We start from the raw sequence: 27,117 nt of genomic DNA, 5'->3' as shown, positions 1-27,117 counted from the left end.
CGAAATTTTTTTTTTTTTATTTCTAATAATTTTTTTTTTTAATTATTAACATTAAATCAATATTAATAAACATAATAATTGTTTAATAAAAAAAACGCAAAAAAACATCAATTTCAATACGTTTAACACGTTTAGTACTATAACGTATACCGTAATTAATTTCCGCGACGGAGACGCGGATTAACCGGTAAACCGTATGCGGTCACCCACGTGTGAAAATAAAAATAATAAATAATAATAAATAAATGACCTTAAATGTTTCCTCCAAATTAAAATAAATAATAAGTTATAAACAATAATGAAATTATAAATAATGAACTCTTGGAGTGCCTGAACCAGCTCCTCAGGCTGGGTTAGTGCACGCAGGCGCCAGACCGTTTATCCCAAAACGGACAAAATTTAATTCAGGGGGAAAATCTGCAAGGAAAATCCGAGCAAGTGACACACGACAAAGCGGACAAACAATTGAGGAGAATAAAATAAAATGAATAATAATAAGAAAAAAAAAGAAAAATAGTAAAGATATAATAAATAATTATGTTACAGATAATAAATAAATCAGAAAAATTAAATGAAGCAATAGGGAAAAGATCCAGGAAAATAAATATTAAATTTTCCCCGACAGCTGTTGGTTTCCGTATTTTAATTGAAACAGTACTCAATATAGTTAATAATACTTTACAACAAATAATTTTGTTAAATTAACCACAATAAAGACACTCGGTGGTAATAAAAAAAAAAACAAATAATATAACATAAATTCAATCCAAAATAAATATAATTTGATTTAATTAACACTGTTAATTTTATTATTCAATAGAAAAAAACCCAATTATTTTACTTAAATTTGTTTCAGACAAATAAATAAAAAAAAAAATAATAATAATCTTACTTTGTTTTATCTCTCAACACGCTTGAGAGAGAGAGAAAGACACGGAAGTTACTCACTCACACTCAAAAAGATAAATTTCTCGGTATTACCAATTTATAAATATATAACATATAAAGTTAAATAATAATTTTAACATAAAAATCTTATTAATAATTTTTACCGCTGGGGTACTAGATGATCAAAATAAAATAATGCAATGCTAGGCAATTACGTTAAATAATAATAGACGTAAATAATAATTGATAATCTTATACCAATATTCTAAATAAAATAGAAAAATAATAATTATATTAACTCGGGAATTTTTCATCCGAGTGCTGACATCAGTGTCTGAGGAATTTATAAGTACTGCGTGTATCGTATAGCTATATACACTACCAATATGTGTATATATATATATATATATATATATATATATATATATATATATATACCGGCGACGTTTCACGACGTTGCATACGCTTTATCAATATATATATATATTTTTACCAAATATTTTCACTAACATACGGAATAATATTAAATGATAATCAATAATAATTCTATCATGTATCATTCGATAAATAATTAATAAATACAGATAAATAATTTTCTCCGCGGCGACCAACAACTATCGGGGGAGGTTACCAAATGAAAAATATTATCCAGCGAAATAAATACAAAGTACTTACTCAAAAATAGCAAATAAATCAGCAAAATAATATTAAATTTTTTTTTTTTATTAATGAAATACTAATATCGATTATTCCAAATTACTTCGCCCGGTGAACTTTACTTATTTTCAACAATAAAAAAACAACTTTTTTTTTCTCAGCAAAATAAGCACGTCCGTCCACTAAGCTTATCCGTATCTTTCTAACTTAATTGTCTCAGCCTCCACCTGTTGGTCGTCGCACACATGACACTACTGTCCCCTTTAATTTTTATCATAATTACATTTGTCAGCCCTGGGCCTTACTTAAATTAAATAAATATAAAATATAAAACGTAAATCCTCAGACAACTGAATGATACATAATTAATTAATTAAATATATGATCTATTCATCTATATCTTTTGTCTCGTATAATAAATTAAATAATAATAGTCCGAATAATAAACATCACTTGACGTCCTCAGTTGGATGACAAGTTTAAACACATGGTAATATGTTGACAATTGTTGGGGCATAAAATAACGCTGGATTATGCATCCCAACTAATTCAAAATTATAAATAAATACTTAAACTAACCAAAAGTCATGCATTCGTGTTTTAAATCATAAATTATAAAAATAAAAATAAATTAAATCACACATGTGCTCTCTCATACCCTTCGCGCATGCGCGAGCACCGTGTACGGACTGCCGTCTCATCGGCGAAATGGCGGAATGCCCGCGTAACGATTCAAATTCAAATTTATAATTAAAATAATTAACTTAAAACTAAACAAAATCAAATAATTTGAATCGTTACGTGACACCTCCCCACCAGGCCGTATTTTGCCCCGAAAAATGCGGGCGAGACTCTGCATTCCATTTCGCCGGCACAATCACCTGAAAACCTTAAATCCAATACTTATACCTGGATCTTTTGTACCGGATATATAAATAAAATAATCGAAATCAAATCAAAAGAAAACAATTTTTACCAAAAAAAAAAAACGAATGACTGACCAACCTGTCACTTACCAACTCGCTCGGACCCTGGGTGAAAGGAAGGGTAAAGGTATGTCAAGCTTTACTACACATAAAACACTCAGTATTCAGTGGGTTGCGCCGTTTTTACTGCTTAAAATAATACACTAAATTGGGCACCATGTGCCGGGCGTCTTACAACTAATTATGAACAAACGAAATAAATACAAGTATATTTAAGTAACACGAATAGTGCACCACGTGGCTGGATAAAAATATTGATTTTTATCCCCACTATATCGACTTACTCTCCCTTGGGTCGATATTTTCATCTATAACATACGCGCACGTGTGCTACTAACTGGAATGAAAATATCGATTAAGTACATAATTTTCAAAATAATAATCAAAACATATATATAAACATAATAAACAATAATATCAATAAATCCATAATTAAATCATACTAAAATAATCGATCAAAATAATATAAATATTTGAATAATAATAAATTATAATAAATAAATACGCTTGATTTGAGCTAGGAGGTGTTGTCAAATTCACGGCGAGATGGAAAAGCGCGCGCAGCGATTCACGTTTGAATCGCTACGTGACAAGTTCATACGTATATTTTGAGAATTACGCATAAATTATTCACAATAATATAGTAAACCTCACATAAAAACTTGATCAAAGTGCGAAATACTATAACAGCTTAAAAAATTATGTTCATTTTAATTTACGAATAAATACATTGAGCTATCTTATCAGGTATTTTTGTGTGGGAGTTGATACACGCACACACATATGTACACACGCAAGCACATATATAGACGCACACGCACACGCACACACATGCACACACACACACACACACACACACACACACACACACACACACACACACACACACACACACACACACACACACAAATCCTATAAAACCTTGATTGACTTCACCATACGCATCTCTTATAAAATTTTTAGCCAAATCGGTGAGGTCTCGTATTGGAAAGTATAGCCAAAGCAGGTGACGCTCGAAGAAAAGGTGAGAGAGGAAGGTAACCAAAGAGACACAAAAAATGTTGATAAACTGAGACCCAGTGCGGAATTGACGTACACGATTACTAATGAAAAGATTGCGGACAGTGGAGACAAGCGAAGTTGTTTCAAATGCGGGAAAGTTGGGCATTTTGCACGGAATTGCCCAATTTCAATACAAGGCAAGTAAAATACTTGGGCACAAACGAATCAGCAGGAATTCCGGGGAAGAGTTACACAGCAGCAAGAGCGGTGTTATGTGCAGAATGATAGATACAGAGGAAGTGGAAGATATAATTATATAGGAAACGGTAGTAATTGGCAGAATAACGGTAATTATGAATATGGACGAAATGGCAACAATTATAATGGGTATCGAAATGGAAATAATTATGGAAATCAATGGGGAAATTATGGGAATAATGGTTACTACGGCAGAGGCAGAGGTCAAGAAGTTTAAGGCAATTTTAACAGGCGGTACAGTAATTATGGTAACTTAGGTGCAATGGTGACAAATGCATTCGAAACACAGCGGTTTATGAACAGTTTGCCTGGTAAATATGACAATAGATGAGATGGATCACGTGGAGCTAATCAGCAGAACCGGGGAAATCAGATGTTCAACAGGGGTCCAAACGCACGGCCTGTAAGCTAGGAAGGGCCGGTGCGATTACACGCTCCGTTGAAGCGGCCAATTTAGAAGAAACAAGTAAGGAGTGGATAAATGAAGAGAAAGAAGAAAAATCTGTTAAATTAGGGGGTGCTGCACACATATTTGTAAAATTAAGAGCTGATAAAGTACTTGGAGGAACAGGTATCTTCCTCATTGACACAAGTACAGAGATAAATTTAGTACGACGAGACTCATTAGAATTAAGAACCAAAATTGATAGCATGAAAAGAACGCTGATAAAAGGCAAAACATCCGATGTTATAACCACTGTGGGTCAAGCTGAGCTGGACATAGAAGGTCAACGGGTACTGTTTGATGTCGTGGGAGGACATTATAAGAATTCCGAAGTGTGTAAAAATGATAGAGGTAAGAATTATAAATAACGTTTTGGAAGGATATATTCCTCAGTGTGATATTGCAACAGGGATATATATGGGAGAAGCTATACTGTCAATCCACCAAGGCGCAGCGCGGATGTATGCATTTAACACCACGGAAGAGAGCATGATTTCGCGATACCGTACGTTAAAGCTGAATCTTTCGAGGAAATAACGGCTATGGCAGAGGTGAAGTTCATTCAAAACACGGCACAGAAGCAAGAAAATGCAGCGGAACGAGCAGAGCAGGTACTAAATTTAATATCGGTAACACATTTGGATGAAAAAGAGCTAAATACGGTGCGGCGGAATATCAAATGTGAGCCAAGAGTTTACATATTACCAGGTGAACGACTGGATGCAGCAAATGTTCCACCTCATCGGATCAGAACAAAGGACGATAACCCGATTAATATCAAGCAGTATCGCATGCCATATCATTTGAAGGACGTATTAAAAGATCGAATACAAGGAATGATTGATGCTGATATGATTGAATATCGGATTCTGCATACAGTTCGCAAGTATGGATCGTTCCTAAGCAACCAAAAGCAAACGGAACTAAAGATTGGAGGTTGGTAATCGATTTTCGAAGGTTAAACGACAAAATAGTACCAAACTGGTATCCGTTTCCAGATATCCGAGATATTTTGGACAAAATTGGTGATGCTGTATATTTTTCTGTGTTTGATCTCGACTCAGGATTTTATCAGATACCATTGGCAGAGCAAGATCGACATAAAACGGCATTTTCAGTACTGATAAGACATTATCAGTTTTAAAGGGTGGCGATGCGTTTGAAAGGTGGTCCACCGACGTTTCAAAGTAGGATGGAAAATATATTGTCCGGATTGCAGGGTGTAATATTATTTATTTATGTCGACGACGCAGTAATATATGCAAGAACATTAGAGGAGCATTTTCAAAAATATTTTCAATTTGTTGATGGACTTAAAAAAGTGGGATTAAGATTAAAGCCGGCCAAGTGTGAATTTTTACGGCGGGAAGTTGCGTATTTAAGACACATAATCAGCGCGGAAGGAATAAAATCGAATCCAGGTAGAGTGGAAGCGGTTGAAAAATTTAAGAGACCGACGGACGAGAAGAAAGTACGAGAATTTCTTGACCTTGCGGGATATTATAGAAGATTCATCCGGAATTTCGCAAGCAAAGCAAAAACTTTGACCGATTTATTGAAAAGAAACGCTATTTTTACATGGAGTGAATCTTAAGAAAAATCATTTAAGATATTGAAGGAAGAATTATGTGAGGATGTAATGTTGCAGTATCTGTTTAGTTGTCTGCATTTTTTAAATCAAGATTTAAATAATAAAATTTTTAATATTAAATTATCAACTATAGCTATAAAAAATTATTATAATTTTAGTACGCATAACGTCTTTTTAAAATATTTAAGTCTATTATTTGCATATTTTATAGTTTTATGAAATAAGCCTAAAATCTGCACATTTTTTCTTACTCATTTTATTTTAATCTCTTAGGCTTATAATTTTTTTGTTTTTCCCAATATTTTATTTCACAAATGTTTTTAAATGACCCCTGGAACAATAACTTGGTTTTCCCAATCTTTTTAAAGTAACCTAAAATTTAAACTTAAAATTTATCTTTAAGCATTTCTTTACTACTTCATAAAAATATTTTTATATATTTGTCAAATAGGCCATTGTTCATTAAGGTAAATGGTTTTTTGCCTAGTTTTAATCTTTTAAAAGTAAAAATTGTAATCCTCCGTGTTTATGACACGACGACCTTGCTCAGGTACCTCTATCTCTCGGTCCCGACATCTCACTCCTACATCACGCCTAACTGAGTCCTGCCCTTCATGGGAGGTCCACAGTCCCTTCTTTCCTAATTGTTCTCCAATTACTTTCCTTCATGTCCTTCAATTTCGTCTACTACTCTAAAATTCATCCCCTCCCGGCTTGTTTTTCTAACTTAGTAAGTTTTTGCAATTTATCTCATAAGTTAGTGATAAGAACAACATTGTAGAAGCAACTGCGCTTCAATTTCTTGTTCATCAGTTTAAAATAAATTTGTGTCTTAGCATTCAATATATCGTCGTGCAATTTACTTATTGGATGAACACTACACTCTATTTATTATTATATTTATAAACAATATATAATCATCTCCCGTAACAAAACAGTTACGGGGCAAAACAGTATCCAAACTTCGAATTACCGTTGATCGTCGCTACAGATGCGTCAGACTTTGCTTTGGATGCGGTATTAAGCCAAGGAAAACTTGGAGAAGATCAAGCGATAAGTTATGCTATACGGTGAGCAAGAAGGAACTATTGGCTATTATGTATGTTGTTGACACGTTCAGACCGTATATTTTTGGTAAGAAATTCACGTTGGTTACCGACCATCAACCTTTGCAGTGGCTCAAGTCTACTAAAAGCCCTAGAGAGCACATCCAGCGATGGGTACATCGATTAGAAGAATATGAGTATGAAGTTATCCATCGACCAGGCAAGAGTAACACAAATTCAGATGCTTTATCGCGAAACCCGGTGAGGAACGTAAACGGTGAACTATTGGCAATGGTGGAAGTAAATGTTGACAAAAGAGAGAGAGAGAGGATACATCAGTAACGCACTCATCAGCTGATGGTAGGGGGCAGAGAGGAAGGGTCAAGAATTTAAAGAATGATTAAGAAGAGCAGACGATCATCAATATAATGTATCATCGGGAGAATCTGATATCAAAATGATGACTGACAATGGTACGATGGGAAATGATAAGCCGAGTCCAGTCGTGATTACTCAAAATCCGGGCCCGTCGGGTGGACAGCAGAAAAAAGAAGTGCGACGAAGGGGACGTCCAAGGGGAAGTAAGTCGCGACCCAAGAAGGTGGTACGAATTCCCCTCAGTGACAGCGAGTCACCACGGGGAATGGCAAGTGATGGAAGTGGGGAGTATTACGTGCCGTCCGGATCAGCGTCAAAATCTGGAGCGGAGTCACAGATTGCCAACAATCGTCCGCAACGAAGCAAATATAAAGCAAAAATGGAAGAGAGAATACAGCAAGCGAAAGAAGATGAAAAAGCGGAGCAGGAAACCGAGAGATAACAAAGATTAAAAGAGAACAGGGTAACGGCAAAAGGAAAAATCAAGGCACCATCAGCTGTTAAGGAAAACGTGAAAAAGAAAATAAGAGACGAAATAATTGAGGTGCAGAAGCCCAAGTTGACACAACACGAGTTGGATAGAAATATAGAAGTACTGATGGAGCAAGAGGACACGGGACTTGTGTATCAATAGAATTTCGATGAGGTAGATGACAATAATGGCAACGAACCATGGCGGCCCCTGTTATCGGAGAATTTTGAAGCAAGAAACACGTGTGTCAACGACTCTACAGATTTGGATTCGGATTCGGGGAACTCATTGATGGAATTAGATACACCGGATGGTCATTACGCAAATCTGGAAGAGGAATCAAAATTAATACACACAAAACTGCATGGAACAGACGCCAATGACAATTTTGCTTTCTTTGCACCAGCCAACGGGGATGTAAATTCGAGCTTAACGAATGTGTTGCTCGAGATGAAGTGGATAAACATGACAAATCTACAAGGAACTCAACTGGAACAAGGCGATATTCTAATAATAAATAAAAATAAGAGACACGGATTGGGATTGGTCTATACGTTGGATGCCGGTGGTCGTACATCAGAGAAAATGAATGAATTGGTTGACACGCTGGAAACAACTCGCAAGCTAGCGAGAGAAAATTTTGAAAAAGCTAAGGAGAGATCAAAGAAATATTATGATAGAAACGCAAAGGAAAGAATTTTTGAGGTCGGCAACTGGATGTGGCTGTTGAAAGAACCAAGAGCGGATAAAACGAAAGATCATTATGATGGCCCGTATGAAATAGTGAGAATATTTGACAACAAGAACGTTGAATTGATTGTAAAAGGAAGAAACTGTTTAGTTCATCAGGATAAAATAAAATTTGCGCATATTACTTCCGAGTCTGATTCAGCAGACCCACAGTTGGAGATGCAATAAGACAATAATGAAATTACTCTGTTGGCAGATAAATAAAGAAGAGGAAAGATGGAGTACGAGGAAGCAAAATGGCTGATGAACGAGGCAATATATACGAACAGAAACGACGAGGTGACAGCAATAATAAGACGATACGGGTTGTCATATGTACCAGAGTGGAGAGAAGGATACGCGCTCATTATAAGGGCACTGCTAAGGAAAAAGGAAAGGGTGGTGGAGACTCTCATTGTGCAAAACGCGGATATAAATAGACCAGATCACGGAAACTCCATATTTCCATTATGCAGAATTTTAAAATATTCAACCACGGAATTAGCATGGTTACTCATTGCCCGAGGTGCAAATATCAATACAGGTAACGATGACAGTGGAAATCGACCGATACATCAGCTCGTCATCGCTGCTGGACAGGAAACAGGAGCAAACAGGGCAAGGCTGGCAGAAATAATGGAACACATGTTACAAAATGGAGTCAAAGTAGAGGCAAGAAATCGCGAAGGAGTAGCAGCTATGCATCTGGATGTACGACAAGGGTACATGGAAATATTTGATTTGTTTACTGAACATAATGTAAATATGGACGTTGATGATGAAAAAGGAAGAACACCATTATTCTACTCAGTGGAATATGGGCAATCGGAAAGAGTAAAAGCACTATCAAAACAAGGGGCTAGAGTAAATCATAGAGATTGCCATGAAATGACACCACTGTTCATGATATTTAAGAAAATTCTAGCTCACCGGTATGCGGGAGACAATTTGTATAGTCCGGATCATACAAGGAAGATGGAAATAACAGGAATGCTAGTAAAATTTGGAGCCAATGTCAATCAGTAGACGACTAATGAAGGGGCAACACCATTGCACCTAGCAGGAGCGAGAGGATATGATAAGATTGTAACAATACTGCTAGAAAATGGGGCAAATGTTAATATAAAAGATAAAAAGGGAAGATACGTGATACAATATTGCAGATATGCGCGACAAGATGATGTTTTGCCTGCAGGATACGAAAAAGAGCCGGATGAAATATCGTCAGTCACTGAGGGACACGTTAGCTGGACGCATTCGATAATAAAACAGTTCCTCATAAGAAAAAGAGTTATAGGAGATATGATAAACCAGGATTTGGAGTTGGAATTGTTGTACTTGAAGCAAAATGAAGCAGAGTATGAAGTAAAATGTAGAGAGGAAATGGAGGAAATGAAAAAAATTGTGTTAATACGTCAAGCCAAAAGAGAAGTGACACCTATCGACGTGTGGAAAGCATCAACAGAAAGTATGAGGCGATTTATAGGACATAAGGATTTTGTCCGAAAGCTTCAACGAGGGAAGATCGGTCACTATGGGAATGACATGATGGAAAAAGTCGTGGCGGCATGATACAGAGAGAAGCTTATCAAACGGGTTATGCAAGTACTAAATAATGCGAAGTACTAAATAATAGAAGATTTGCCAAAGAATGTGCTGGATGAAATCGTTAGCAATATGAATAATGAAGAGCTCATCAAGATGACACGCACGGATCAATAATTCTAAATGTAGGAAAGAAGTGAAAATAAAAGGAGTAGTCGTAAATACGTGAATTAGCAAAGAGAAATATTTAATAATGGAATATGATTATTGAAGGTATCAATAGTTGTGTACGAAATTAATAAAGAATATAATCAATTTGAATTTCACTCTCTGACTTTTTGTTTGTAATAATAACAATGTAAAGCTAGAATAAGAGAGTGGGAGAAAGAATTTTAATATTTCAGTGCATGAAAATCCGGTACCAGTATCTATTCTTTAACTTTTACTTGGCTGCTTTTCATTGTATGGCTTAAGAGCCCTATTTAAACTCTAATAAATTCTTTTTCCAACTCGAGAAATTAATTAATAAGTGATAATAATAAATCTATAGATAAAGAAACTTTTTTTAAGTATTATTTAAGTCAAAAGAAAAAAAAGATAAATTACGGCTGTGCATAATTCCACTGGACATTAATAAAAATCGAGTGGGAAATACAAGGGAGGAAGAATGTAAGTATAAAAGAAAGAGATTCGTCTTGTACAAATGTAAAAGCCAGAGTAAAGGATTACAGAAAATAATAATAGTAGTTGTAGCAGTGACGATAATTAATTAGCTACTATACGACTAATTGTGGACAGTGTAACATTGCAGTCTGGCTATCCTCGGTACACACGGTTCCAGGGCTGACGAGTGACGACAGTTCAAAAATCATCTAAAATAAAATATTTTTTTATTAAAATGATTAAGTTAGTCTGGAAAAGGAAAAAGAAAATTAAATAACTTACCGATCTCGCGAAATTTTACCTTCCGCACTGTTTTTCTTCGTCATATAGGCTCGAATTTCATTCCCTTTTTCTTCTTTTACCCTTTTATTAGGATTGGTTGTTTTGTTAATTTTTCTCTTATTTTTTTCGTTCGTAAACCTATGTCATAATAATAAATTAAGGTAGCGGTTATATAATTGAGTGAAGAAAAATGACGATAATGAGCAAGGCAAATAATAATGAAAAAAAAGCGGTTATTTTACTATGATTATGAAAATATATAATATTGTAGAGTAGGTTGTAAATTACTCACATTATAAATGCCGCGAATATTGGAACAATCAACCACGAGCAAAACATGGGAAGTAGGAAACTATAAACCTTTTCGAAAAGAAAGGAACAAGAATTATATTATAAAACAATTAATTTATTGATAATAGTAAGTAACGAGCTATGCATAATTTGTATCGTTATAATTAGATTTATTACTATTATCAATCTAGAGGCATATCAACTTTTTTTTTTGTTTTGTTAGTATAAAAAAAAAAAATTTTGGTTAAATATAAGGAAATTTATTCGCTTTAGAAAAATACAAAAAAAAATCTTTTTGTTTCGATACCCAAATTAGTCAAAATTACAAAAAAAGGGGGGGTCGAAAGAAAAGGAGAGGAAAAAAAATTAGGCAGTTCTATCCAGTAGGTCCTGGATGTTGTTTAAAAGGGTTCGAGCTGGGCTCAGGTCCCCTAGATAATGGTCGGAGCAGTGGCGTTCCTCCAAAGAAATCTGGGCCCGAATCCACTTCCTCCGCTGCATTGCTACGACGCGAGGAGTTTGGTGAAAAGGTCCTCGAAGATGACTGGAAGTTGTAGTCCGGTAAGACAAGATATCTCATCCAGGAACGTTAGACCCACAACCGGCGGGAAGCGGGCTCGACATAAGTACCACAGGACGTCCCTAAGCTGTTCAAGGATCTGAAAAGGAATAGAAATATTTAAAGGCATGTTCCAAAACTATGCAAGAATAAACACAAATACTTACACTACGGGAAAGATGAAGCACGCGATGGTTAAAATCTCGCATCGGAACAAAATCCGACATATTTTTGTAATTGGTAGTCTAAAAACAAAATATAGAAGAGGATAGATAAACTTTTTTTTGGTCATTTGGAAAAAGGAGGGACAATAGATAGGCAATGGGAGATAGAAGTCATTCATGTTTATAAAGTAGATGTAAGCGTTAATTATATTTGAGCAGTTACAGTTTTTGCTCGAATTGAATTGATAACAATTAAATTTTTGAAGCGAATGTTTGAATTATTACGGAAAATTCTATATTATGAGAACGGTAAATTAAAAGCCGGCAAAATTTTGCTTAGAAATTATTCGAGTAAAGAGAAAATATTAACTTTATTTTATCGTTGTGATAAGAGAATAATGTTTTAGTAAATGAGGAATGGGAAGTCGGAAAGAATTTTTTTTAGGAAATTAGGGGTATTGAGTGAAAATATTGAAATGACCTTTTTTTTCCCTCTTCGGGAGATAACAAAATTTTTTAGGAATTATTGAAATTTTGAGGAAACGGTTAACAGAAGGTACAAAAATTTTTAGGAAAAAGAAAAAGGGGAGAGAGAATTTTTTTCTTCTCTCTCCTTGTGAAAAACCGGCAGTTAAAGACATTTTAATCTTAAATTATTAGAGAATTCTATGCTGTTATAGAATTAAAAACAAGAAAATATGTATTACCTTACAAGATGCCCAGGTTTCAAAATATCGCAACACAAGTTATATCGCTGAAATGGTCTTAATAGTTAAATACAACACTGGCACTAAAAACAAAATTATTTTCCTTCACACAATGGGGAAAACTCGATCGCACCAACTGGTATCACTAAAGCACTGAACAAGGACGTTTGAAGATCAGAATTTTTTTTAATTATTTTACTCGGTAGGGATGAATAATTTTCTTTATATATATACATGTATTACAAATTTATAATCGCAATTGATGCAGTAGTCAAGACTTGTTGCTGGCAGCGTCGTGAGTTGGATCTGAATAAAGTCAAAGGAATTTGGTAATAGGATATGGGTACAATAGATAAAGAAATCATGCAGCGGGAGATGAAGTTAAATAAAATGAAGCAGAGAAATAGTGAAATAATTAACTATATTCCTATACATTTGCTCGTTCCCATTAAAATTCTTACAAATAAAATAAAAAAAGAAAATCTGTGTTATTATGGTTAAAACTTAACAGTTGAATGAGAAGTGAGGATAGAAGCTTCACTTTGACACTTTTGGTGACTTTGTAACTTCAATAAATGATAAAATTTACTTGAATAGGATAGATTTATAGTTCATGCAGGAAATAGAGGAAATAAGATAACGGTACTTGCAACAGATTACAGTATTTTCAGTGATGGGAATTTTTAGAATAAAGAAAAAAAGAAAAATATGTATAATTAGTATTTATTTCATTCAAATTTTATTTGTAAACAAAATGGAAAGAGTAGAGCACACATGGTAGTAAATTAATATTAATATAGATATTTCTTCAATGAGGTAACACAGAAAAAATAACAATAATAATAATAATAATAATAATAATAATAATAATAATAATAATAATAATAATAATAATAATAATAATAATAATAATAATAATAATAATAATAATAATAATAATAATAATAATAATAATAATAATAATAATAATAATAATTTTTTATTGAATTTATTTAAACGATCAGACTTTTATATTGTTTAAATGAAAGAACAACGGCTTTACTGATCTTCTGAATTGACATCAATTAATTTATTTAGCGGGTAACGTTTCGTTAATGGTAATTAACATCATCAGACCCATATAATATTTTGTTGATGTCAATATTAATAATAATTTAGTTTGTATTTACAATAATATAATTTGTAGGTTATGTGTTTTATTTACATAAAGTTTTAATTTAGAAGTGATTATTGTTGTATATAAATCCTGTTTCAATATTTTTAAATATCTAAATATTTTTTTGTCCATTATTTTCCAAGTGTTTTTGTTATAACTTATTTTTAATCAACAATCTACTAATCACCATGCGGTTGCAAATGCACTGATTGCATTGATGAGTGCATTTGCAACCGCATGGTGATTAGTAGATTGTTGATTAAAAATAAGTTATAACAAAAACACTTGGAAAATAATGGACAAAAAAATATTTAGATATTTAAAAATATTGAAACAGGATTTATATACAACAATAATCACTTCTAAATTAAAACTTTATGTAAATAAAACACATAACCTACAAATTATATTATTGTAAATACAAACTAAATTATTATTAATATTGACATCAACAAAATATTATATGGGTCTGATGATGTTAATTACCATTAACGAAACGTTACCCGCTAAATAAATTAATTGATGTCAATTCAGAAGATCAGTAAAGCCGTTGTTCCTTCATTTAAACAATAATAATAATAATAATAATAATAATAATAATAATAATAATAATAATAATAATAATAATAATAATAATAATAATAATAATAATAATAATAATAATAATAATAATAATAATAATAATAATAATAATAATAATAATAATAATAATAATAATAATAATAATAATAATAATAATAATAATAATAATAATAATAATAATAATAATAATAATAATAATAATAATAATAATAATAATAATAATAATAATAATAATAATAATAATAATAATAATAATAATAATAATAATAATAATAATAATAATAATAATAATAATAATAATAATAATAATAATAATAATAATAATAATAATAATAATAATAATAATAATAATAATAATAATAATAATAATAATAATAATAATAATAATAATAATAATAATAATAATAATAATAATAATAATAATAATAATAATAATAATAATAATAATAATAATAATAATAATAATAATAATAATAATAATAATAATAATAATAATAATAATAATAATAATAATAATAATAATAATAATAATAATAATAATAATAATAATAATAATAATAATAATAATAATAATAATAATAATAATAATAATAATAATAATAATAATAATAATAATAATAATAATAATAATAATAATAATAATAATAATAATAATAATAATAATAATAATAATAATAATAATAATAATAATAATAATAATAATAATAATAATAATAATAATAATAATAATAATAATAATAATAATAATAATAATAATAATAATAATAATAATAATAATAATAATAATAATAATAATAATAATAATAATAATAATAATAATAATAATAATAATAATGATAATAATAATAATAATAATAATAATAATAATAATAATAATAATAATAATAATAATAATAATAATAATAATAATAATGTACTGGTGCAGTTATTTTCGGTATAGAAAAAAGGATGAGTAACAATTCACTTTTAACAGTTATGATGGAATCATCGCGTGTGTTCAAAATTGTTCTCTATGTATGCAAGGAATAAGTTAATCATCCAAACCAAGATTCCAACAACGGAATTGAGGCGGAAAATGTATATAGCCCAAATAGCACACTTCGATGATATCAAGAAAAATGAAGAAATTATGTTATCGAAAAAAATAATGTCAATTTAAAAAGCCTGGCAAGTGACGACAAAAGAGTAAGCCACAAATGGTAGTAATTTTGAAACTAATGTCAAAAAACATCTTACAGATAATAAGTAAAAAAAAAATCATCAGAATCCTTAAATTTAAAATTTGTATATATACTTGGGGATACATTTTTTTTTTGGTTGTCAAAAAAAAAAAAGGGAGAATAATTAAAAAGGCTTAATATAAAATTATAGAATTCAGTCGACTCAAGACTGTTCTTCATTATTTTAAATAATTGTTCTATTCAAAAAATTTATTTTGATGGTATTTTTTTTTCTATATATATATATAGGTCGTCTACACTACTTTGTTTTTGAATCCGATAGTTAATTTTTTTTTCTTACGTTAATTGAAATTTTCCTGAAAGGCATACCAATTATTTCGCAGTGTGTTTCGTTGATTAATCCGTTGAATTCTTTGGTACATTTTTTTAATTATAAGAGAATATAAAAATTATCTTGATTTGGTGTGACGCGTTTTGGTCCCAAAACATTTCATCCCCGACAACTCATCCCCGACAATTCATCCCCGCGACAGTTCATTTCCTGACAACTCATCCCCGACGATTCATCCCAGTGATAATTCATACCTGCGACAGTTCATCCTTTGACAACTCATTTTCAAAAATTCTTTACCAACAATCCATCTCTTAATTTCAATATTCTTATTAGAAATCGAGAAAATTTCTAATGAAATTCAATCAAAAAAAAAAAAAAGTTTAATTACAAAACAAAAAAATTGCCCTCCCTGTTTAGAAAATCTCATAGAATCCAATAGATTCTCATGAATTCCTATAGGGATTTTATAAGAATGAATGAGTTCTACACAGAAAAAAAGGATATCTTAGCGTAAGAAATTTTTTCTTGCCACAAGAATATTTTTTACAATTTTGAATGAAAACGAAAATTTTCTTGGTTCAAGAGCAAAATTTTCTTAAATTTAGTCATCTTGGCATAAGATTTTTTTCTTTTTCAACCAATATAATATATGTTTCTTGAAGTAAAAAATGGTTTCTTAAAGTGAGAAAAATAAATATTTTGCCCTAATATATAATCAATCGTCCGAAAAGTAAAATATTCTTTCTTGAAAAATAATTTTTTTTGAATCGAGATGATTTGTGACTCGAGTCAAGAATTAAAAGTACTCGATTCAATGGTAAGAAATATCTTGGCTTAAGTATTTGTTGTGTTGCAGCAAGTAAGCGTACCCTCGCAGTTTTGGATCACGGTGGAAACACTGAGGTTTACATGGTGGAAACACCCGAGAATCCACGGTGTTTACACGGTCAAAACACCGTGTAAACACCGTGGATTTGTTCCATTCTCACACCGGGTATTCACCGTGTTGACACGAGGTATCCACGGTGTTTTCACGGTGTGACTTTGTTGACTACACACTATACCCACCGTGTTCACACGAGGTATCCACGGTGTTTTCACAGTATATTTGCCGTGTTTTCACGGTGTGTCAACGGGGACTACACATTTTATCCACCGTGTTTACACGAGGTATCCACCGTGTTTTCACGGTGTATTTACCGTGTTTTCGCGGTGTGTCGACGAGGACTACACGAGGTATCCACCGTGTTTACACGAGGTATCCACCGTGTTTTCACAGTGTATTTACGCTATTCTCGCGGTGTGTCGACGAGGACTACACGAGGTATCCACGGTGTTTTCACAGTGTATTTGCCGTGTTTTCGCGGTGTGTCGACGGGGACTACACATTTCATCCACCATGTTTACACGAGGTATCCACCGTGTTTTCGCGGTGTATCTACGGTAACTACAAACTGCATCCACCGTGTTTACATGGAGTATTCACCATGTAAACACGGTATGCCCACAGTGGCTACACACTACATCTGCCGTGTTTGAAATCAAAAAAGTTACACTGTGCATAAAACTTTCAGAATTCAAGGAATCGGAAATAATAAATTAACAAGCGATTTTTCAATTTTGGTTCACAATGTCGCCTCGTAAAACTAACGTTTTTGGACGAAAATACATAAAAACGATTGAAATAGAAATTTGTAAGTTTTTAGTTTGTAAGTTTTTAGTTTGTAAGTTACATTAATTTGAATAGAGTAACTTTTAAACTAAACGACCAATTCGATCCATCTTTAAACGTAATCAAGATAGTCGCCTATAGAATAAATAGTGAAAATTAAGATCCGATCAGAATGTAGACGATTCCGTGATGACATAAGGGTTTCAATACACAGATACAAAACAACAAATAATTATTATTTAGATGTCACATTTATTTAATTAAACAATTACTTAAACTTGAACGTCAATATATTTTAAACTGAGATATAAAAAACATTATCTACTACTTTTTTGCTTGACGGCGACACTCTTTAAAATATTCTCCCATCCACTTGTCCAAAAATCTATCTATATCATCATTGCCATTTTTGGCAATGTTTAACTCTCGCTTTTTTTGAATATAGAGAGACAAATCTGCAACAAGTAAATATATCATTTTTAGGTTTATTTCGTTTATTTAATATATATAAATTTTTTTTTTTAAATATAGCTATTGCAGGTCTGATGTCAAGATTTTCAAAAACGCTATCAGTCGAAAAGTTTATGCATGTACGTATGAATACGTATATTCATAGACATTAGTGTCTCAAAAAAAAAAATTTTTTTTTTTTAACGTCTTATGAACTCAAAAGATACTTTATATTATAAAAAAAAATCCTCACCAAATTTTAGCCAGATATCTTTAAAATTGATCTATCACAGAAGAGAGGTCCACTTTCTGATTTAAAATAACCGCGAAAATTTTTAATATCAGTTTTTCGTTATTAAGACTATGAAAAAAATTTTTTTTGAAATTTCATCGAGCATAATTTTGTTGGAAATTAAATTCTCTACAAAAAAGTGTTGCTGCATTATGTACGTCAAGCGAACTGGGTAAGAGTTACGGGGATTCAAAGGTCAACAAAAATTTAGTTTTCTCAGTGTTAAATTTTTTAAAATTATTTTTCATTTTTATTCCATCAACAAATATTTTTATTTTAATTTTGACAGGCACGTTTTTGTAGGAGATTTAATTTTCTTTTTCCCAGTTCGTTAAACGTACATAATGCATTAGCACTTTTTTCGTATAAAATTTAATTTCCTGCAAAATTATTCTAGGCGGAATTTAAAAAAAAAAAAAATTTTCATAGTCTTAATAACGAAAAACTAAAATTAAAAATTTTCGCGGGTATTTTAAACGGAAAAGAGGACTCCCTCTGTAATAGCTTAATTTTAAAGATATCTGGCTGAAATTTGGTGAGGATTTTTTTTTTATATTTCAATTTTTTTTGGGACACCCTAATATATATATTTTGGATGGGCCAAAAAAAAAAAGAACTAATTTTTTTTTCTTTAGTTACCATGAAAATGACGTTAAAGATGATGAACAGAAAATTCTGGTTAGTCGGTGTATTCACCGGAACTAATGATAATGTACTTGAGTGGAAACACCGTGGATACTCGGTGTATTCACCGTGGGTGATGTTCGTGTAAACGCCGTGGTTACTCGGTGTATTCACTGTGGCCAATGTTCGTGTATACTGAGTGGAAATGCCGTGATTACTCCGTGTATTCACCGTGGTCTTTTTATCGTGTATATCGGGTGAGTACACCGTGTTATCTCGGTGGATACACGGTGGTATCACGGTGTATACACGGTGTGAAAATGGAACAAATCCACGGTGGAAACACGGTGGATTTACCGGCAGTTACACGGTGTTTCCACCGTGGTTCAAAACTGCGAGGGTAGACGTTTGAACCAACAGCAACTGCGCTCACGGCTCAACGCAAAAATTCTCTTGGGAAAGCTAACTGTACTATACTAAAGTGGCGGTAGTTTAGGCTCTACATTGTACAGTGTGCTAACTAGATATGGGTAAAGTGAACGAATATTCGGGAAATGGTCGGGTAGCATATAACTGGTAAAGCTCTTGCGTGATGCTGAATCGGTCTAGGTTCGATTCCTACCACGAGCAAACAATTTATTTTTCTCAATTCGTTCATAAGCAATTTAATCGAGAGAGTTTATTCCTTATCTCCTCTACTGCTGTTGTTACGTCCAGACTATTTTCGTTTGTTTATATATTATTTCATCTTATTTTATTTTATTTAAATCTTACATTTTATGTTTTACTTAACATTTTGGCTGACATTAGGAAACTTGTTCAAACACCTAATCTATATTTCAATATTATATTGGGTGAAAAGGAATTTTAATCCTCACCCAGGGTCAGAGTGGCTGCTGATGCACTTTCTTATCGCCAGCACACTCTAAATAAGACCTAAACTAAATAATACATATCTGTAATGAATTTTTGAATGTTTTCCAAATTGAAAAAACATTTAAAAATAAATTATGGTGTTTGAACAAGTGAATAGTTAAACAAACAAGCAACAAGGTTTCCATTAAGATAATAAAACCATTTAAAAGAGAAAGCGACGTAGACAAAAATGATAATAGAATAAAATTTAAAATCTAAATAATAAATATTCAAACAAAATTTATTAAGTAACCAGAATGAGTAAAAACATAAAAATAATAAAAATATAAAATGACCATAGGTAATAATATTAATCAATTAATTAATGGAGAGGAAATTAATCCACAAATTATATATTCTATAAGAGTGATATAAATTGTAAGTGGTAAAACTTATATTGTTTATAAAATGATGCAGCTCACGACCAATACGATTTACACGATTCTTAAAATGGTGTAATTTATAAATAATACTATTCTTGACAAAATGCCGTTTATAGAATGAGATAAATTACAAACGATAAAATAGTATAGTTTAGAAAACATAATGTAGTTTATAAAATTATCATTTGTAAATAATATAGTTTATAAAACCCACAGAATGATATAGCTTATGAACATAATGTAGTTTATAAAATTATCATTTATAAATAATATAGTCTATAAAATTATCATTTATAAATAATATAGTTATAAGATTTACAAGATGGTATAATTCAACAATAATATAACAATATAAAAAAAAAATAATAATTTATCCAATAAGGCTAAAGGGCGGGTTGTGGAGGACCCATGTAGAGGGGGTCCGAAGCAACTACGTCAGCGGGAAAAACAATGTGGAAAGGATAGTGCGGCCCCGAAACAATGGGTTTTCGGAAGGAGGTGGAAAAAGTTGGATGGACACGGCAGAGCGTAGGCGTGGAAATTCCCCCAAACTTACGAAATTGGGTCCACCCGAAAAAACCGCTATATCTAGGCAGATTTCACATGTACTCGCTCTCTCGTGTCCTGACCAGCCTAGTGTAAAGTTCAGCAATAGAAAAGAATAAGTGTCGAGCAGAAAAAAAAAACGTGAGCGAAAACTAGATAAGTAAACCAGCGTACTACATAAAAAGAAAATCCAGGTACGATTTTTAATTATATAAACTCAAATCAATTGATAATATACCTCGTCTCCGATTTACTTCAAATTGTTTTTCCAAAGGTGTTTCAAATAGTTTCGCCATATTAATAGATTATTTTAAAAATCATCTTGCGCTAATTAAGTTACAACTTAATTTGAAACTGCAATTTAGAATTGTGATTACATTTTATTCTCTAGTTTTAATCCGTTAACCGTGATCTTCAGAATATATTAAAAGATATCTGAATTGTAGTTGTTACGATTAGGGGTTAAATCCAACATTGTATAGTAAAAAAAAAAAAAAACACAATCTTCAAACCTCAAAATTTTGTAATTAAGTTGGCAATATAATTAAGATCAAACATTTTAACATCGTGTTTGTAAAATGAGCGAATAAAACTAATTGGATCTGGTTTAGGCGAGGTGAATTAAACAATTAAAAATTACACAGATTTTATCAATAAATAAATTATAGATTTATTTACACTTATTTGCACTTAAAATTATGAGAATTGTGATTAATAGCGAATGCGACTAGATAAATTATACGCGATAGCGAATGCAAACTCAAAGATATAATTTACGTATAAAATTGACACGTGGTCAATAGCGGTTAAGTCAATACTAATTAATTAACAATTAATTATTAGCGACAGAACAGTTTATTTATTCTCAATAAATAGCAGCCTTGATATACTGTCTAAATATTGAGGATAATTCAGCGTAGCGGTTTTAGTTTAGTATCACACAGGAATTAATAAGCGAAGCGGTTCAAGCACGAGGTTGCAAGTAGCAAAGACACGTTGTAGAATCTCTGAGCGAAGCGGTTAGACAGATAGTTGTAGAATGAATATTGGTAGCGTCGTTGAGTTGTCGAGAAGCTTGGTGTCGACGTGGCAGCCTTGCTGCATATAACGAATTTTCCTATTGGCTTAAAAGCGCGCCAACAGGTATCAGTTGATAGCGAGCTCTCTCATAGGCTGACCAATATAAAACGAATTTTGTGATTGGTCAGCTTGTAGCGGGTTCTCAGGACGTCTTGACACGATCCTGAGTTAGAAATTGTATGTGCCGGGCCCAAATAGCGAGTGACCCGGCACTATTCTGACCTTCAGTCAGTAGCGAGCTCGGCTTCTTCCGAACCGAGCGGAAATGCACGAAGCTTGATTTAAATTAATCAAGCTCGTGACTGAACATTCTCCCCAGCGCTGGCGACTGTGTCGACTGGATTGTCTTCTGGAGAGTGCACTGGTAGTACACACAGCTTAGCGATTGGTCGTACAAGTTCCGTGGTAGCGGTCTTCAGCGTGACTACTCGAGTCAGGCCATCTCTGCCTGGATGTAATGCGAGTACTCGAGCAAGCGGCCATTTCGATGGTGGGAATCTTTCATCAGTCAACAAGACTAATGAACCCACTTTGATGTTGTTTTGCGGAGTATGCCATTTCGAAATAGATTGATGACGTTGCAGGTACTCTGATGACCATCTACTCCAAAATCTCTGGAACATTTGTTGTAATTGTTGCCAGCGTGACAACGCAGCTGAACTATTTTCCAGTAGCGAGGGCCCAGGTACAGCGATAAGCGGTTCACCGATGAGAAAATGTCCAGGAGTTAGAGCGGTTAAATCTGCAGGATCTTCAGATAGAGGAGCGATCGGTCTTGAATTTAACACAGCCTCAATCTGTGTTAGGACTGTAGCGAGTTGGTCGTAAGTCAATAGCGATTCACCAATAGTTCGTATGAGATGGAACTTGATTGACTTTACGGCTGCTTCCCACTTGCCACCAAAGTGAGGAGCGCTTGGTGGGTTGAACTTCCAGTCTGTGCCATCTGTAGCGAGTAAATACTGAAGTTCCTTTAGTTGCCTCGATCCTGCTGCGAATTCTTTCTTTAGCGTGGCGTCTGCTCCTACAAAATTTGTACCACAGTCCGAGTATAGGATACTGCAGGCACCTCTTCGACTAGTGAATCTTCTAAATGCTGCGACGAAAGCGTCAGTAGAGTAGTCGGTGACAATTTCAATGTGTATAGCGGACGTAGCGAGACATACAAACACAGCGATCCATCCTTTATAGGTTTTGGCACCTCGACCTTGGAAAGTCTTCAGTGTTACTGGCCCAGCGTAGTCTATTCCAGTGTGTAGGAATGCTTTAGATGGTCTTACACGAGAGGATGGCAATTGTCCCATTAATTGTTGTGCACGAACACCTCTATGTCTCGTGCACACGACGCAGCGAAGAATATGTGATCTGACTGGAACTCGACCACCTTCTATCCAGACAGATCTCCGTAGATCAGCGAGAGTCAATTGAGTTCCCCCATGGAGTGTTCTTTGATGCGAATGATCTATCAATAGCGTACTTAAGCGTGATGACCTTGGTAAAATGACTGGATTTTTCTGTTCATAATCCAGCAGCGAATTCTTCAAGCGACCGCCGACTGAGTACTCCGTTGTAGTCGACGTAGGGAATCAATTTAGCGAGATGATGATTTCGCTGTAGAGAATCACCATCTTTCAATAGCTTCAGCTCCTGCGAATAGTACTGACTTTGAGTATACTTGATCAGCAAAGTCTTAGCGAGTTCCAGGTCAACTGTAGAGAGTGGTGTGTCCAGTGAGGACTGTGGCACTTTTTTAAATTTAGCGATGGCACGAAGACAGATTCCAAGCGTGCGAAGTAATGGTGACAACTTAGAGAATTTTTCTAGTAGCGTGTATAGCGGGTGTGAATCTGCCTTGAAGATGGTAAAAACCAGACCTGGACGTTCTTCAAGATGTGATACCGTCTGCGTAGGGATAGCAAAAGATGGCCAGTTATCTTTTGATTGACTGAGCCACTTTGGTCCCGTCCACCATAGCGAATGCTGTTCTAGTTTGGCTGCTGTTAGACCTCTTGAAGCGCAGTCAGCTGGGTTAAGTTTCCCAGGAACAAAATCCCAGTTGACACTTGGTAGCGATTCTTGAATCTTGGTGACTCTATTGCGAATGTAGACTTTCCATCTAGCTGGGTTGTTTCGTATCCACGTTAAGGATACAGCGGAGTCTGTCCACATGAAAACTGGAACGTTTTCAAGTTTCAAAACCTTCTTGACGTAGAGTACCAGTTGAGCGAGTAAGACAGCGGCATTGAGCTCCATTCTTGGTATAGTTATAGGCTTCAGTGGTGCAACTTGTGTTTTGGCACACACTAGCGAAATATTGGAACTTCCAGTAGCGTCAGTAACTTTTAGATAGACTACAGCAGCCATAGCGAGTTGTGAAGCGTCAGAGAATCCATGTAATTCGATTGATACACCATTTTTTACATGATTCCAGCGAGGTATCTGAATCTTCGAGATCTCATGTAGTTCATCTCGAAACAAATTCCATTCTTGAAGAAGCGACGGTGATAGCGTAGCATCCCAGTCAAAGTTCTGCAGCCAGAGCTTCTGCATGAACATCTTGGCTCTCACGATGATCGGTGCCAAGAAACCCAGTGGGTCAAACAAGCGAGCAATTTCAGATAAAATTGTGCGTTTAGTTGTTGGTGATGCTTCTGGAAGCGAATAGCCGAACTGGAATTTATCCTGTGTTGAATTCCAGGTTAGCCCGAGCACTTTTACCATAGTATCCCCAAGCTCTCTTGGTGTATCTTCTTGGGTTTCACTTGGAGCGACTTGAGCGAGTAATTCAGTTGAATTACTTGCCCACTTGGCAAGCGGAAAACATCCTGTGGCACACATATTTTTTGTGTCGAGAGCAACTTGGATTGCCTCAGCGAGTTCATCTGCACCTCCATAGATGTCATCAACATAGCGTGTGTTAGTTAGCGGTTCGACAGCCTTCGGAAATTTATTCCCTTCGTCTTCAGCGAGTTGTAATAGTGCTCTTCCAGCGAGATATGGAGCCGATGTTGTTCCATAAGTAACAGTAGCGAGTGCAAATACTATTGGGATGTCATCTTCGTCAAACCAGAGTATGCACTGCAGATGATGATCTTCCTTGTCAACTGCAATCTGACGAAACATTTTTGTTACGTCAGTAGCGAATAGATAGCGATGGCAGTGGATACGAATAAGTACATCACTGATGTCAACTTGAATCTTTGGGCCCACATGAAGTATCTCGTTGACAGATACGCCAGATGTAGTTTTCCAGGACCCATTGAATACCACCCTGAGCTTGGTGGTAGTGCTCTGCTCTTTCAGAACCCCATGATGAGGCAACAGGTAGCTGTTCGGTGGTAAATCCTTTAACTTAATGCGTTTCATGTGTCCCAAGTCTCATATTCTTTCAGGAAGTCGAAGTACAACTTCTTGTAGACTGGATCAGCTTCCAATCGTTTGCGCAGACGTAGTAAGGCGTATTGTGCAGCTCTAAGCGAATCACCCAGTTGACTTAGCGAAGATTTAAGCGGCAAGCGAACGACATATCGACCATCAGACTGTCTGTAGTGTGTATTGACAAAGTGTTGTTCACACTCTTCTTCTTCTTCAGTATAGCGTGTAGCGAATTCTGTCTGTGGCTCTTCTTGGTACCAAAACTTGCTTAACAAGTCTTGTAGTTGATCATCAACAGCGACATGATGACCATAAGCGGTCAATTTTGATGTAGCGGTGTCCACAGATCCATATATGATCCAGCCAAGCGATGTTGACTGAGCGATTGGGTCATTGTCACTTCCTTTTCGTATTTTAGCGTTGATTATATGTGCAGCTGGTGCTGCACCCAGAATGATGTCAATAGGTCGTGATGTCAAGAAGTCTGGATCAGCGAGTTGTAGCCCAGTTATATGCGGCCATTTCTTCTTTTTAGTTAGCGTAAATGACGGTAAGTTTACAGTCAATAGAGCAAGCACATGAGCTTGGATGGTAATAGAAGCGTTGTTGTGTAGCGAATGCAGCGTCATCTTGCATGACCCAAGCGAATGCCCAGCTGACACATTACCAATTCCACGTAATGGTACAGCTGCTTTACTGAGTTGAATATCCAGCTTCTTGATTAGCGAATGCGTCACGAAGGATAACTCCGATCCTTGATCAATAAGTACACGGGCTGTACATGTACTTCCTGTTAGCGAATTCAACTTAACAATAGCGGTAGCGAGTAAAACATTGAGCGAATGAGCTGAAAGCAGACTAAGTTAGCGAATTCAAAACAAAAGTTACCAAAATTGGAACTATTTGTTACCTGGGTTAGTTACAGGAGCGTCCTGTACTGGTGCAGCGGTAGCACCATCGTCAAGATGCGTTGACGTGTGATGTGGCTGATCACAATGGCGGCACTTCTGCTTAGTCCTGCAGTCAGCGTAGCGGTGGCGTCCCAAGCAATTGAAACAGAGACGATAATGCTGGACGATCGTTCTTCTGTTCAGTGGCGACGCCTTCTGGTAACTGGGGCAAAAGAGAACAAAGTGCTTCTCCTTGCAGATTGGGCACATGCCCGGTTCACTCGTACGATCCCTGGGAGTGAAAGCAACGTAGCTAGCGGAACCAGTAGATGTAGATGGCGTTGATGAGGTAGCGGGTCGACTGTTCCCAAACTTTACTTGCTTGGTTGTAGCGGCTGACTTAGCGTAATTCTTAGGTGATGGTGGTCTTTCACTAGCACTCTTAGGTGTAGAGGTTATGGTTGCGCCAATCTCTGAATTTTCCCACGCACGCACCTTTGCTTTTAGCATGTCGTGTAATTGTCGGTAGGTGGGAAAATCATTCGATAACCCAAGCGAAGCCATCCATTCCACTCTCAAGTCTGATGGTAAACAGCGAACAGTCAAGCGAATTAAAAATGGGTCCAACTCACCAATTGGTATTCCCAAAGCAGCGATGGCGTCCAGCGATTTTTTATTAGCGAGTAGCAGCGCATCCAGATCAGCAGCGGAGTATGAAGTCACCGGTTGACGATCCAACAAATCATCGATGTGCATGTCAAGCAATCGACGTGGATTTGTGTAGCGAGTATTCAGTAATTCCCAAGCGGGTTGAAAAGCGTCATCAGTGATCTGTAGATTAGCGAGTAGTGCAGCGGCCTCACCTTTTACCTGCGTCTTCAGGTAATGCATTTTTTGTGACCTGGTTAGCGAATCTTCATTAATAATGAGCGAAGTAAACAGGTCCTTGAACGAGTCCCACTCGTCATAAGAAC

The 27,117-nt window shown here is 34.5% G+C and overlaps 2 protein-coding genes across 2 annotated transcripts; one reads left to right on the top strand and one right to left on the bottom strand.

Moving 5' to 3' along the window:
• Window positions 1–8,689: 8,689 nt before the first annotated feature.
• Window positions 8,690–10,024, top strand: LOC106693299 (ankyrin repeat domain-containing protein 50-like). The gene is made up of 2 exons (XM_014440285.1): window positions 8,690–9,316; window positions 9,479–10,024. Exons 1-2 carry the CDS (start codon window positions 8,690–8,692, stop codon window positions 10,022–10,024), a joined length of 1,173 nt encoding a protein of 390 aa, XP_014295771.1.
• Window positions 10,025–10,773: 749 nt separating this feature from the next.
• On the bottom strand, window positions 10,774–23,071 carry LOC106693298 (uncharacterized; the record flags this gene model as incomplete). The annotated part of the gene is made up of 2 exons (XM_053742659.1): window positions 10,774–10,869; window positions 22,409–23,071. Coding segments are annotated over 2 exons (759 nt in total), but the record flags the coding sequence as incomplete, so codon positions are not given.
• Between the last annotated feature and the right edge of the window lie 4,046 nt (window positions 23,072–27,117).

Source organism: Microplitis demolitor, chromosome 10, assembly GCF_026212275.2.
Source record: "Microplitis demolitor isolate Queensland-Clemson2020A chromosome 10, iyMicDemo2.1a, whole genome shotgun sequence".
Taxonomy (NCBI): Eukaryota; Metazoa; Arthropoda; class Insecta; order Hymenoptera; family Braconidae; genus Microplitis; species Microplitis demolitor.
This window is presented reverse-complemented; position numbering and strand designations above follow the sequence as displayed.